Source organism: Beta vulgaris, chromosome 2 (assembly GCF_026745355.1).
Source record: "Beta vulgaris subsp. vulgaris cultivar EL10 chromosome 2, EL10.2, whole genome shotgun sequence".
NCBI lineage: Eukaryota > Viridiplantae > Streptophyta > Magnoliopsida > Caryophyllales > Amaranthaceae > Beta > Beta vulgaris.
In genome coordinates this window covers 47,991,245-48,006,465 of record NC_079203.1, presented here as the reverse complement: position 1 = coordinate 48,006,465, position 15,221 = coordinate 47,991,245, and the positions used below count along the sequence as shown (strand labels likewise).

Genomic DNA, 15,221 nt, shown 5'->3' with positions numbered 1-15,221 from the left:
TGTGACAAAAATAATTACCCCATAATAGGATATAGATAAAAATAACGCATTAGCAACCAGATATGAACCCATCTAAACAAAATGGCTTCAGAAACAAAATTACTGAAGAAAGTTTCATTATTGATATAGACTTATGACCTGCAATACAAATTGAAACCGAGTTTCGGCATAAAAAAAAGAAAGACGGGAAACTAGGTATTAACATCCCTCCAATGACTAAAATACATTCCAGGAGGTAGAGCTAGTCCCCGAGGTTTTCAAGTTTCTACCTTGGCTGCTGCTGACGCATAGCTTACGCTACTGTCTCTCATGCTCTTGCATTGGCTTGACTGTTCATATCGCAAGAATCTAATCTTTATCTTCGCGGAACAATTCGTCAACATCTGAAATATTAGAGGATGGAAATGTTATGCGAAAGAAGAAAGAAAAGAACAGTCACTAAGACGAAGTAATAGAAGGAGATACTAGATACATAAGAGAATCTAATCTTTAACTAAGTCTTGGAAACCTTTTCTTTTAGGCAGTTATTAACTTGTACGTTTTACAATTTCACATTGAGGGTATTAAAGACATTTCAATCCCAGTTAGTTGCCTAACTAGTTAGACAGATTTTTCAAATAAAGGCTTGGAGTCCCCTCACAAGAAAAAAGTAAAGCCTTAGAGTAGTCTCATAAATAGGTGATTGAACACTATAACAAAGACTTACATGAAGGAAAATGCTAATTGGATGACGACCACAAATAGTGTTATCAAATTTTAATAAATACTTCTTGAATGAATCGGGATCTCCCGTTTCTATAATATCCATTCCCATACGGTCCAATGCTTCAATAGACTTGTGGATGGCTCCATGTTTCTTATCATAGTGTGTGTAGTTGAAGCTAAAGCAAAGAAAAACCAAGAGTTATAGGAGTAGGAATAAATTAAGAATAGAATTAACGAGAGAAATATTCGTCACATACCGGGACCCCCAGTGACAGAAGTCGGAGGATACTGAGAAGAAATTGCTGGGATCATCCACATATTTAGCCAGCAATTGGCCATAAAAGGCTTCACTTTCAGCACTAACTGCACCAACTAAGATTGGAACCACTTTTACTGGATGTCTGCAATACTTTTATCAGATAGTGAGACTCAGCAACGCAGATAGCAGCAGTCCATAAAAACGGCAAGCAAATAATTACCCTTCAAAAACTTTAGCAAGATAAGGCAAGTGCATCTCCATGCTATGTTCAGCCTCGTCGACTCGAAGATCCATCATTTCAAATTTCCCAGTTGCGTTAAGCTCCTCAATGACTGGTCGAACAAGAAAGACGATACTAATGAATTGTCTTTACACAACACATCCAGAGATGCAACTTAAAGTAGTAATCTTCTTACGTGAAAATTTTGAGACATGATACATACACCTGTGGAAGCGCCTAAAACAATAACTTTCCTTGAAACGAGCCTGGAAAACCACTCAGCAGGGGAAAAACCAGCTTTCCTTTTCAAAAGCCTCCAAAGTTCTATGTCTATACTGTAGTTTTGTACCCCCCCCCCCCCTTTCCCTGTAAGATTCCACATAAGGGAAGTTCAAACAAACACCGTTACCATCCTGATCCTAGTCCATGGACAGCAAATTATTGTAGCTAAAGTAACCGACCAATTAGTTCTTTTTATTTAAAAGACTACCTTTTAATAGTTTTTCAAGTCAATTGAGTCTTGCAATAAATTTCCTAGGAAACCTAGCAAGGTAACCGATATGTGATTATTTTCTTACCAAAAAATATCCCCATAACTTTATTGATGCAGGAAAAGCTAACCATGGAAAATCAATTTTTGGAAAATGACCCAACACTTAAATGGAAAAGTGATAAAAGATACTTCCTCTTTTCCTTTTTGATATTCAAGTTGGAAACTTTTTTAGACACGGAAAAGTTTAACTACGAACATCAAAATCGGGATGGAGGAAGTACCTATTAGTCATGACTAATTCTAAGCAAAGTTTGAGAAGATTTTTGATCTCATTTTACAACATGAATTAAAACATATGTTATTCAACCAGTTCAATCATACTTGAAAAGACACTATACTATATAATGAAAGAGACTGAAAAAAAATGCTTGTCATACCTTCCAAATCAATAGGCAGATCTCCTATAGGAGTTTTGTAGACGGTGGCACTTGAAAGAGCACATTTTGGGGTATAGTAGTGGTGAGAGGGACCAAGGAGGAAGACTCGTGAACTGGAATGACAAAATATAAGCAGCTTATAGAGTAGTACCCATCCAAAAGAAAAATAGAAAAGCATATAAGGTACATATATGGACCACATAACTGCATTAAACATAATTAGTCTGTTGTTTTCATCAATCTGAAACATTTTTACTTTCCTTTCAATATATTATAGCATAAAAAGGTGAAACTAAAATCAAAACCACTGATTTCCAAGGGTAACACTTACATGTAACACTTACATGTTTGTTGGGTCTATGTTGCCAAATGCATAGGCTGCCGCACGGCCTGAATATGAATATCCTGCATGCCTAATCATATGGCATTTCCAAAAGTGAGGATTATATCCATCAAAGTGCTTAATTTCCTTGTAAAAGATGGTTAAAAAAAAAGGCCTTACGGAGCGATAACACCTCGTACATCAGAAGATTTGCTGAGGCCAGCTTCTTGTAGCCAGCCTTCAAGTTCTTCAGCTAACTTGCTCGCTGCAATGAAACATAAATTCTGCTAAGAAAGGATGAGTCATAGAAAGACCCAAAAGCTATACTAGGACCATCACACATTCACACCTACACCCTTTCCCCAACCCCCCAAAGAAATTGAAAAAGACTATACAACCAGATCCACTCCTCAAATCTAGAGTTTACACCCACAAAAAAACCTTCTCAACTAGTTGAAGCATCGGAAATAACATATCTTAAAAAGTGATAAATAAAGCCAAACACTGAAAAAAAACCAGACAAAAACAAGTAAAAGCAGTTCCTCATATTGAATCCCTAAAAGGCAATTAGAACTTAATCAGGAAACGAATCGAGAGTTACACACTAACTTCAGCAAACATAATCTCATTTGAAATGCAATTTCCTTATACAATAACATATGTTTAATAGAATATGATCGATCGCGGCTATCTAAAAGCTAGAAGCATACTAATCAATAAAATTGTCCTAATAATTCCATATTAACATTGCCACCTTCTGCTTGTATACCATAAATACCTGAAGCTTTAGTATTATAGCTATTATCCTTCTATGTTCTAAAAGGAATAACCTATCAATTAAAAGGCCAACACACTAACTTTCATCAAATTCAAAGCAAGGTACATTTTTTAAATATAACATTCAAGGGGTAAATGCCTAAAGCATATCGAAACTTAACAATTTGGGCACATTTGTTATCTTCAACAAGCTCTTAAACTCTAAAATCATCATCCCAATAATCTCAGTGATTACACTAATGACGAAATTGCAACAAAGTACCAGTTTTGCCCAAAAAAAAAACAACTAATTTTTTTCAAATTTTAATGTCCTTGATCACATATGATTTATAATTTCAACAAACTCAAATTTTTATTACAAGCTTCAGATTCCATTGCAAATACAACAAAAACAACAATAAAAAGTTTCTATTGCAAATACAACAACAACAATAAGTTCAACATTTTAAATTCAACCCAGAAGAAAAAAAAAAAAAAAACAATCAGTCAAAAATTCTTCAGCAACAAAAGAGGGGATTATATAAAAAATTCAAGCAAAACCCAAAAAAAGCAGAAATGGAAGAAACAATATGAAATTAAGAAAGAAAAAGATCACACTTACGGTTGTTGGTATACCATGAACCAGCGTGAGAAGCTCGTCTTGCTATTTCCATGGCGAAATTTACGAGGAGAGAGATAGACTTTAGAGATTAAGAAAAAAAGAACCCTAAAAAGAATCAGAATTTCCTGGTACAATAGTGGAGTGTAAATGTTGAAGATTTTAGATGCTTCTCTTCCTCGCTTTCCCCTTTTTGATTTTAGGTGTGATTCTTCTACGCTCTACAACTCTACCCCAAATGAGTAAAGGATTCTTCTGTTTAATTATGACAAGAGAAGTTATAATTTTACCCAAATGACTGTTTTATTATGACAAAAGAAGTTCTTGTCATAATTTACCCAAATGACTGTTTAATTCTGACAAGAGAAGTTATAATTTACCCAAATGAGTAAGAGTTTGTCTTGTAAGAGACCGCCTACTTTTAAATTAAAATTAGGCAATGCTAAGCCCAATATTGAAGCCCAATAATTACTAGGTTAATTTATTTCGGTCACTAGTTTAATCCATTTAGTTACTAGGTCTACTTTTATATTAAAATTAGACCGTCTCTTTTAATAATTTTTGAATGAGTAAAGGGGTTGAACGATATCGCTACCTATTTCTCTTATCAAATCTTGGTAGAAACTAAATTTTAATGTTGTTTGTTGTAGGAAGTTGGTGGTGTAATGGTATTGCTCCCGACCTACCCAAATTTTAAACTTAATGTTTAAATTCACGTCAACTTTTCCAATTGATACTCAGAGCTGACAATTCCCCACCTGACTCAATATTACAACTTGAATCTGACCAAAAGTTATCGAGAGAAATCCAAACCCAACCTGATTTGACCCAATATCACATTTTATGATAATTATTACACTATATCAAAAAATAAATTCAAGCACACTCCAAAACCAAACTCGAACCCGAACCTTTAACCTGAATTGACACCCTTAAGTTGGGGTGCAATGATATCACTCTCTATCTACTCAAATTTAAAACTTAATATTTACATCCACGTTAAGCCAAACCAAGGCCTAGGTCAAATTGAACAACTAGCCAACTCTAATCCAATATTAGAAATAATTGGCATTTTGCAGTTTTTTAGGTTCTCAAAACTCTTCTAATTAGTACCCAAAAAAAGAATCAAATAGTATTCCAAACTCTCCCAATTGATACTCAAAGCTAACAATCCCCCATCTGACCCAATATCACAACTCGAACCCGGCCCAAAGTTAACGAGAGTACCCCAAACCCAATCCAATTTGACCCAACATCACATTTTATGATAATTATTGCACTACATCAAAAAAAAAAAATTCAAGCAAAACCTAAAATCAAACCCGAACCTTTGACCTATAGTATCACTTCATATCGACCCAAATTTAGAACTTAATATTTATATCCACGTCAAGCAAAACCAAGGCCTGGTCGAATTCATGAACAACTGGCCAACTCTAATCCAATATTAGGGAGAATTGGCATTTCAAAGTTTTATTGGTACCAAAACTCTTCTAATTAGTACCCACAAAAGAATCAAGTAGTATTCAAAACTCTTCCAATTGATACTCAGAGCTTACAAACCCCCATCTGACCCACAACTTGAGCCCAACCCAAAGTTATCGAGAGAAACCCAAACCAACCCGATTTGACTCAATATCACATTTTATGATAATTATTACTATAGCAATTTTTTTTTCAAGCACAACCCAAAATCAAACTCGAACCCAAACCTTTGACCTGAATTGACACCCTTGAGTTGGAGTGCAATGCTATCACTCCCTAGAGATGGCCAATAGTGCGGGCCAATCCAGCCCATCCAACCCAGCCCAGCTCGAACCGTGAAATTGGTGGATGGGCCGTGGGCCAGATTTCTTGAGCCCAGCCCGGACCACAAAACCGGTCCAACCCAACCCATGAACCAGACTAACCCAGTCCAAGTTATTATTGAACCAAATTGTGTATATTTTAATCAAATTGTATATATTTTAATCAAATTGCATATATTATAATTCAATCAAATTTTAAAATAATGAAATTACTCATTAATTTTAATAATTGTATATATTTTTATTCATTTTAAAGATTTTATATAACAATAATGAATAATTTCAATGATTAAATAATTTTGAAAAAAAATATCTCATGCCAGCCCGCTAGCCCTGTCCAGGCCATTAGACCCACGAACCGCTTCTCGAACCGTGAAAACCGGTAACAGACCGGTGTGGGCCAAGACTTTTCAGCCTACGGACCAGCCCACCCAACCCATGAATTTCACGATCCGGTCCTGGGCCGTGAAATCTCAGCCCAGCCCGTTTCGGCCCACGGTCCGGCCCGCCCAGCCCGCACCAGTGACCATCACTATCACTCCCTATCTACCCAAATTTAAAACTTAATATTTACATCCACGTCAAGCCAAACCAAGGCTTATATTGAGCCTGGGTCGAATTGAAAAACTAGTCAACTCCAATCCAATATTAAAGAGAATTGGTATTTAACAGTTTTATTGGTACCAAAAGCTCTTCTAATTAGTACCCAAAAAAAGAATAAAGTAGTATCGAAAACTCTTCCAATTGATACTCAAAGTTGACAATCCCCTACCTGACCCAATATCACAACTTGAACCCGACCAGAAATTATCGAGAGAAACCCAAACCGAACACGATTTGACCCAATATCATTAATGATAATTATTACACTATCAATTTTTTTTCCAGCACAACCAAAAATCAAACTCGAACCCAAACCTTTGACCTAAATTGACACTCCTATATCATTTTTAGTAGCATTTTGCAACTTTTATAGTACCAGAAGAGATGAATATCAAATTTTGGGAAGACTATAATAGCTCTGAACTAGTCAACTGTCATTAAAGAAACGTTATAAATACAGATCAAATAAACAGAATATATAGCATCAATATATTTAACAGATCACATTGAAGTGAAAATTGGGTCCTTACCAACTGGAACCTTCACTGATACATTATAGCACTACAATTGATAAATCTATTATGATTGCTATGTAAACCAAGCAATCTTACAATGAATAACAAAGAATATCACCAAAACAACTGCCAAAAATCTATATGCAAATCTTCCATAAACGACTTTACAAATTTCAATCATTGACTCGAATATGCAAACTATGACAATAAACCATCTATAAAGCACACAAAAAAAGTTGTGCTTCTTCTGTGATACTGTAGAGAAATAGCAAGCTTTTGAACTAATAAAAATGAGCTGGCACCGCAGCCCGAATCACACACTTGAGTTACAACACCAATGCTTATGGCTGACGCTTGTATACTCATAAATCTCAAAAGGTCATGGACGTCAACAATATCGTCCTGATCCTTAAGAATAAAAACCTGCAATGGTGACACTCGTGAAAACCACTATCAAACAAAACCTGACATCGCGCATTACTCAAAACGGAAGGGTAATTGGACATTACTAAAAATGGAAGAGAAATCATCAAAGGTAAAGCACATATAATCAGTACGGAAGCTTCTCTAAAAAAATAGTTCAGCCACAAGTCATATCAAAAACAGGGCTCGAAAAACAGAACGAAGAAGCCTTGTTAGAAACATCTGATGCAATGTTTATGCTAATCACTAATGTTGAGGTGGAACATTATCAATGATATAATCAATTACTCTACAAAAGCACTCAACCTAATTCAAGTTCATGATAAATCTTTAGTAGTAATGTTTCCTGAAAAAAATTAATTCAAAAGAGGGATTAACATCTTTGTATGACCAGTTGACGACCAGCCTAAGGTAGATATCTATCTAACCATGAGAATTCATAGCACCATAAGTGTCTTATAATCCTTATACGACCATAGGTCCTCAAATTGAAACTTCCTTGCAGAAATCGAAGGTTGATACCTTACAAATAGAGGTGGAAAGCTGATTCTATACAACTTCAATAACGTTTTTAGTAGGAGCTAATAAATGGTAGTAATAGTAATGAATTTATAGAGTTATAGCTAGTATTGTGAAGAAAGTATTATGTCAATGCTATGGTGTCGATTGTCTTATCCCAAATACCTCCTTTTCCTCTCAAAAATATTCCCATTACCACTTTAGAGGTGGTAATTGAAAAATCAAAAAGTCGGTAAGAAAAACACTTATTTGGAAGTTCTAATACCATAAAAGGAACGGAATTTTCTTTACGAGATTGCATATATATTCATTACCCATACGGCACATTTGGTTAGCGGTACTAAATGGTGGTAATGGTTTCTAGTGCAAATTTGTGAAGGCATTCCCATTTTAACATCCATGGTAATGCTAATTTATCCCAAAACACTATTTTCTTCCTAAAATTTCATTACCACTTGGGAAGGTGGTATTGGGTGGTAATGGAAATTCATGAAGGAAATCACATGTTTTGACATCAAGTTTCATTACCATGAATGTTAACATTGGAATGTCTTCACAAACTTACACTAAAAAGCATTACAATTACCACAATTTAGTACCGCTAACCAAACATGTTGTTAATATCATTTATTAACAGCTATCTATTGGGCCTTACAAGGGGGCATAGAGCTGTTACATGTGCAGAAAAAGTAGTCGATTATGAGAAAAAGGTCCAACTTCTCATCGAGAAAATCGAAACAGAACTTCATCAACAAAGAAGACCAACTTGTACTAGCATTCAGAGAAAGCAAAGCTCATTGCAAGGTATACAACAATGCATCGAGCTCTGTACTATGGCTGTATAACAAAATCATCAACTGAGGAAGATGCAAAGAAAAGGATCCCTCAAGAACTAACACGAGGAAAAGGGAGCAAAGTTGCAAAGTTGCTTTTCATTTTAGGTACATGTACAGCATAAGTGTTCCCCAATCCAATGACCCAACAGGTAAATCTCTATTAATAAAGAACGGAAACAGGAGAAGTACAATAAAAGGAAAAATCATAAATAAAAGAATTGAGTAAAGTATGAGGATGTTACCTACTATACTAAGCAACAGCACTCAGCAATGAGATGCAATGCTGACTTTGTTTCAACATGTATAAACATTGCAAATCATCACCAATCCGCTCAAAGATGCTCCAAGACGTGATGAAGTCTAGGAACTCTGCGACGAAACAATGGCTCCAACCTCAAAGATGGGACTCCGATCTGCCACCGTTTTGCATCATACATCTCATGCCATGCCTGAACAATTTCATCAATTTTGAACCCCAAACCTATAGTTACAGCAAATTATTATTAAAGGTTAGTCTCCACATATTATACAAATAATAACAATAAATATATATAAATTACTCCGAGTCATAGAGATAAAACCAGGAGCTACCTGCTGGTGCAGCTTGATTCGAGTAATGGTTCTTTATCATAACAGTTATATCGGTATGTGAAGCACCGGCAAGTTCAAACTTCTCAACTGCAACTTCTAAACATTCTTCCCAAGATGGCAAGCCCAACTTGAACTCAACAACTGAGCGTTCATACAGCAATGTACCCCATAAGATGTATATTTGTGACCTCAAAATTGAAGCCTGTTCTGTAGCTTCATCAGCTGATAAATCTCTAAGCAAACCATCCAATCCCAGTTTCTGCAGCTTAGCCTTATACTTCTCTTCCTTGGAAAAACCATTCAAACGCCGTTCCTCCATTTCCTCCCATATCTGCATGCCTGCTTCCATGCTGTCTTCGGCTTTATTATAAAGCAGAAGAATTTCCTGAATAACACCGGATTCTACATCAACCTTGTCCTTTTGTGCATAATGCCAGCAAAGCTTAGCTTGTTCAAACTGCTGCTGCCCAAGAGCAAGGTGACTTTCATAGAAGTCGGGTTTTATTTTAAGGGCTTCTTCATATCGCGATCCTGCCCTCATATACTCCTTCTTTGCCCATTCATAGGCTAGTTTAATCTGTAAAAGCATCGAATCACCAGAAGTGTCCTCTGAACACGGCAGCTGCTTCCTCGCCTTGGACATATGAACATTGCCCATATTGAACAAGGCCAAAGCCGCCATTTCTTGAAACTTATCAGAAGCAATGTCAAAGAGATCTTGTGCTTCTTCACTTGCAATAGTGTCTTCTATTGCCTCTGAATATAGTTTCATTCCAACCTCATGGAGGTCCAAGTATGAATCTGAATCAAACCCAACATGGTTTTTAAAGATCTGAGCAAATTGGATGATCCAACTGTCAATACTAGTTGAATCCTTATCCTTGATATCACCACTTTCTAGTTCTTCATTCTTTATGTCATCATAAAGGTTCCTCTTAACCTCAGAAACTTTCCCAGTATCAATATAACCACCATCATAAGCAGGTTCTTGGTCAGGGCTAACTTCAGAAATGTATAGCCTGAGAGAGCCATGTGGATCACCAGACCCTTCAGCTTTCCTCAATTCATCTGTAGTCGTAATCGTGACCAAATCACCTTCTTGATCCCTGTATTTCACAAGGATACCTTCCAAATTCGGAAATCGATCTCGCATAACATCCTTCATTAACAGCACACTACAATTGACAGGTAACTGTGCGTATCTTATATCATCACCAAAAACTAGCTTCACAGACCTTGAAACCGCTTTCGGTTCAATAACCCTAACCTTTTCTTGAACAACCTCCTTATCCTCAGTTTTGGGAACATCCTCCTCAACCTGGTCATCTTTAGACTTAACCTGCACCTTCTTCTCCTTAACTTGTCCACCTATTGACTTAGCCTGCACCTTCTTCTCCTTAGCTTTTTCACCTATTGATTTAGGTTCCACCACTTTCTCCTCAACTTGTTCAGCTTTAGGCTCAGCCTCCACCTTCTTCACCTCAACTTCACCTTTAACATCCTCAACTCTCATACTCCTCCTCTTCTTCTTCGACGACTTCTCTTTCGCTACCTTCTTCTCTTTAGCAATTTTACGAGAAGGTGTACTGCTTGGTGAAAGAGCACTTTCAATGGCCATAGCAATCTCATTTTCATCCACCTTAATACCCTTCTCTTCCATGGTCAACCTCAGGCCATCACCAAGCTCCAACGCAGTCTGGTTATTAGGTTCCATATTCAACACAATACTCACATCCCTCCAAGCTAAATCCAGCCTATTCAAAGCCTCAAAACACTTAGCCCTCTTCAACAAAGCTTTGCTATACTTAGGGGCAACTTCTAATGCCAAATTACACTCATTAATCGCTCTCGGATATTCGCCTAATCCCAATTGCATATAGCAACCAGCCATGTTTGTCCTTAAATTGGCAATATCTATATGATTATTAGGAAGCAAATAGAGAGCCTTTTCAAACTTTAACATAGCCCCTTCATAATCATGCTTCTGAAATAACTTGTTACCCTCATCCTTAAATTCCTGTGACATATTAATGAAGATTGCTGTATCTTCATCAAAGGCTTTAGAACTTCTATCTAAAGCTTTGTTATGCTTTGTTTCACTTCCTTGTTTAGGAGTTTCAGGTTTCTTCTTACCAGCTGGCTTCCCCATCTCTAATACAAATATACAACAGCTGAAGCACTACCCAATAATCAAAATAAGAGCTTAATGAGCTCTAATTAAGATTTTAACCAATACCCAAATCCCAGAATCAAGCAAATATTATATGCCTCAAAAAAGTTCAAGTCTTTTCTATTTGAAATGAAGAAAAAAACCCACAAAAAGTTCAGACCCAAAATTGCCAACAATAGCAGGATATTGATAATAACAACAACAAAGCTAAAGCTTGAGCAGAGTAAACATGAAGAAACAAGTAAAATAAGCTCAAATATGTAATACCAAATTTCAAGAAAAATTCCTAAAAAAGGAAATTTTGGAGGGAAAAGAGGGGAATAAATTACAATTGAAGGAATGAAGAAGCAAATACAATTGGGTTTTGTTTTTTTTTTTTTTGTTTTGTTTTCTAGAAGAAAGAAGAAGTAGAAGAATTCAATGAATATGTATGAGTTGAGGAAGAAGAAGGGAAATGAATAAAATACTTAGAAATAAAATTTTTATATTTTTGTTCACCAAATGAAATACTTACAAGTTAAAGAAATGAGAATGAGGGTTTTGCTTTCTGGGGAAGAGAAAGTAGTATTTTAAGAAATTGGGAATTTTTATTAATTGTGGAAAAGACCAAAACTTGAAGCCACACTATTTAGGGTTTTTCACTTGTTTTTTTCTTTCCACAAGAAATGTCAACGAAACACAGCAGTTGGACAATCGAATCAATGATGAAGCCAGAGTATTGGAGGGGTTGTTACAGCCTGATTCTACAACACACACAATTCCCCACCCTTTTGTCTAGTGTGAGGTTTTTCGGCTAATATTTAGCCAAGTTAAATTCTTATTTATAGTCTATGTTAGGTCAAAATATAAGTTTCATGTTTTCTTTCCCTTTCTTTTTAGAGTTTCATATATGTAGTTCCTATGTTTGGTTGAATGTAGGAAGTGCAAATTCCTTGGAATATTATCTTCTCATGTAATTGTATTTTCTAGGAATTGCTATATGTTGTTTGGTGATTAGGGAAATGAAAATTCCCATGAGAATTTCCACTTAGGGTCTGTTCTCCCCAACTTATTTTCAGTTCAGTTCAGTTCAGCTCCAATAAGTTCAGTTCAGTTCAATTTAGTTCAGTTCAGTTCAGCTCCATTCTTTTATAACCATTTTGTTAAATATTATTATTATGTTGGTATAATTTATTTTACTAATTACTCTTATTATTATTATTATTATCATTATTATTATTATTATTTAAATATATATCATTACTATTAAGTATTATTATTATTATTATTATTATTATTATTGTTATTATTATTATAATAATAATTATTATTATTATTATTGTTGTTGTTGTTGTTGTTGTTTCTATATATTATTTTTTTTATTATAGTTTTACTCATTACTATTACTATAATTATTAGGAGGAACATGGTTTAGGTTAAAGCACAAATAAACCCACTTTTTTTAGCCCATAAACCAATCAAATCGCGTCAAGACGGTTTATGATGTAATTTTCGCGGTCCAACACAATCATTATTTTTATTACTAAATATTTTTAAATTATTAAATCTAATTATTAAAATAGTAATATTAATTTACTTCTTAGATATTATTGTTATTATATATCATCGTCAAGTATAAATATATTAATACAAATAATATAAAATAATTATTATTAATTATCATTATTATCATTAATTATTATTATTAATAATTTATGATTATTAATATTATTTATTTATAACTATCATTTAAAAATATCCAAAATACTATTATTATTATTATTCATTATTATTACTTATCATTATAATTATTATTTAATATTTATATTATTATTATTGTTTAAAATACTATTTATATACTACCTCTGTTTTTATTTAGTTGCAACGTTTTGACTTTCACGCTTGCCAATGTACAATTTCAAATCGTTTTATCTCTAATTGTATGTAAGTTAAAATTATAAAAATTTGATATTATGAAAGCTTACATCGAAACGAATCAAACAAGACCCCACATGACTATATTTTGTTTAACATATAAATCAATAAATGTGGTCAAATAAGAGAACATAAATAGTGCAATTTGTCAAACGTTGCAACTAAAAAAGAACGGAGATAGTATTTATTACATTCAGTTTAATTTAATTCAATTCAAATCAATTCAGTTCAGTTCAGCTCCAATAAGTTCAGTTCGGTTCAGTTCAGCTCCAATAAGTTCAGTTCAGTTCAGCTGTTTTATCCGAAGAGAACAGGCCCTTACTTAGGTCCCCCTAGGTAAGTAACTTCCTCCGTCTTGTGAGAAGTGGAACTTCCTAGGAATTTCTACTTCCCATGAATTTGTCAACCAAACAACGCCAAACAATTCCAATTCCTAGGATTTCTAACTTCGTATGTTAAATAATGTTAACCAAACAATCCCTAGAACTAATAATAAAAACATAATACATTTTCAAAATGTCATTAGTTTAGAAATTTATGGAAAAACTCCATCGGTGATATTTGTACTTGTGACATTAATCATACAATCCTAATGAACTGACATCTATAGAGAGATGGTAAGAAAACCTCACCCTTACCCCCAAAAAGTCCTTTGTCGAATTTGATCTCATGACCTTGAAGTCATTTGGACAAACCTTTGCCACTAGGCCAAACCTTACTTGATTTTTAACCTTTTACATTATTAATAACTATGATTATACTTCTACATATACATATATAGTTGGGGGTATGGTTGTTCAAAAATATATGATCCGAATTATCCGATCCAAAAATTTGCCGATCGGATCCAAAATTTCGGATATCCGAAAAATTTTCTGATCGGAATTTATAAAAAATGGCAACGACCCGAAAATCCGATACGAAAAGTTCGAATATCCGAATATTTCGGATCGGATTCAGATCGCAATTCATCTGATCCGAATTTTTCATATATCCGAATTTTCGGATCTGATCGAAACCGATATCTGACATTGAATGACCCTAGTTGGGGGTAGCAACTATATAAGAATATAAACACAAAGTCTTAAAAACAATGTTTAGGAAATAGGCACACCATGACACCACACAGGCCGATATTATTCAGTTTATGTAACACTTGACTAAGAATTGACTGAAATAATGTACATATTTAAGAATATAGAAATAACTTTGTAGTCATTAGTCAAAATAAATTTTCTATTATTATTATTTTTTTTTCTGAAGGGATTTTCTATTATCATACATCATACATGAATGAAAATTCAAGAAACATACGAAGTAATTTTTTTTTTTTTTGTTTTTGCCTTTTCTTGAGGAAAAGGGGGGGGGGGGGGGGTTTGTTTGGTGTGGTTTGAAATCCAAATTTCAGGTAAACCACAATTGGTGCACTTGTACCGACAAAAAATTGAGTAAAGACCTAAAAAGGTGGGGATTTTACATATAAAAGGAATATCCCGCCACCCCATAACATAAGCATAAGCAGATGATATTAGATATACTAGTTTTTATATGCACGCGATGCGTGCGAACATACGTACAAAATTATTTTTTTAGGAGATGAAAAAAATTAAATTAATTATTAATTATTTCTAATAAATTAGGAATATTTGAATTCTTGATGGTTTTCTTTTTGTAATATTTTTTTATTTTTTAAATTAATTAGGTAGTTTTCTTTTTTATTTTTTCATTAAAGGAAGTAGTTATAATAGAGATGTTATGAGGGTAAAATGAGGTTTCTAATATTTTGGTGTCCTACCCCTCTTCCCATATAGAATAGAGATGCTCTTAATTTAATTTAATTAATTTCCTTAATATTTTTCTTAAGTGGTCTGTGGTTTTGACCAACTCATAGCTCCACCACAAAGATTTTGCCAAAAAAGTTGGATGCTCCAACCCGCCCAAGCTGTCTCTATTGAAGATTACCTGTTCAACTTTCTCCATTTGCAACTATTATTTTATGCTGTCATACTCATTTAGTCATTTTATGTTGAA

The 15,221-nt window shown here is 34.4% G+C and overlaps 2 protein-coding genes across 2 annotated transcripts; both read right to left on the bottom strand.

The window, feature by feature from the left end:
- Positions 1-73: 73 nt before the first annotated feature.
- On the bottom strand, positions 74-4,091 carry LOC104882913 (uncharacterized). Its single transcript, XM_010667331.4, has 8 exons — positions 3,815-4,091; positions 2,617-2,701; positions 2,459-2,527; positions 2,115-2,227; positions 1,185-1,296; positions 963-1,106; positions 707-881; positions 74-383 (listed from the first exon to the last, which is right to left on the bottom strand). The coding sequence occupies exons 1-8, from the start codon at positions 3,864-3,866 to the stop codon at positions 258-260; spliced, it is 876 nt and encodes a 291-aa protein (XP_010665633.1). The 5' UTR covers positions 3,867-4,091; the 3' UTR covers positions 74-257.
- Positions 4,092-6,688: 2,597 nt separating this feature from the next.
- On the bottom strand, positions 6,689-12,065 carry LOC104882916 (hypothetical protein). The gene is made up of 3 exons (XM_010667337.4): positions 9,107-12,065; positions 8,758-8,996; positions 6,689-7,160 (listed from the first exon to the last, which is right to left on the bottom strand). Exons 1-2 carry the CDS (start codon positions 11,253-11,255, stop codon positions 8,848-8,850), a joined length of 2,298 nt encoding a protein of 765 aa, XP_010665639.1. The 5' UTR covers positions 11,256-12,065; the 3' UTR covers positions 6,689-7,160; positions 8,758-8,847.
- Positions 12,066-15,221: the final 3,156 nt, after the last annotated feature.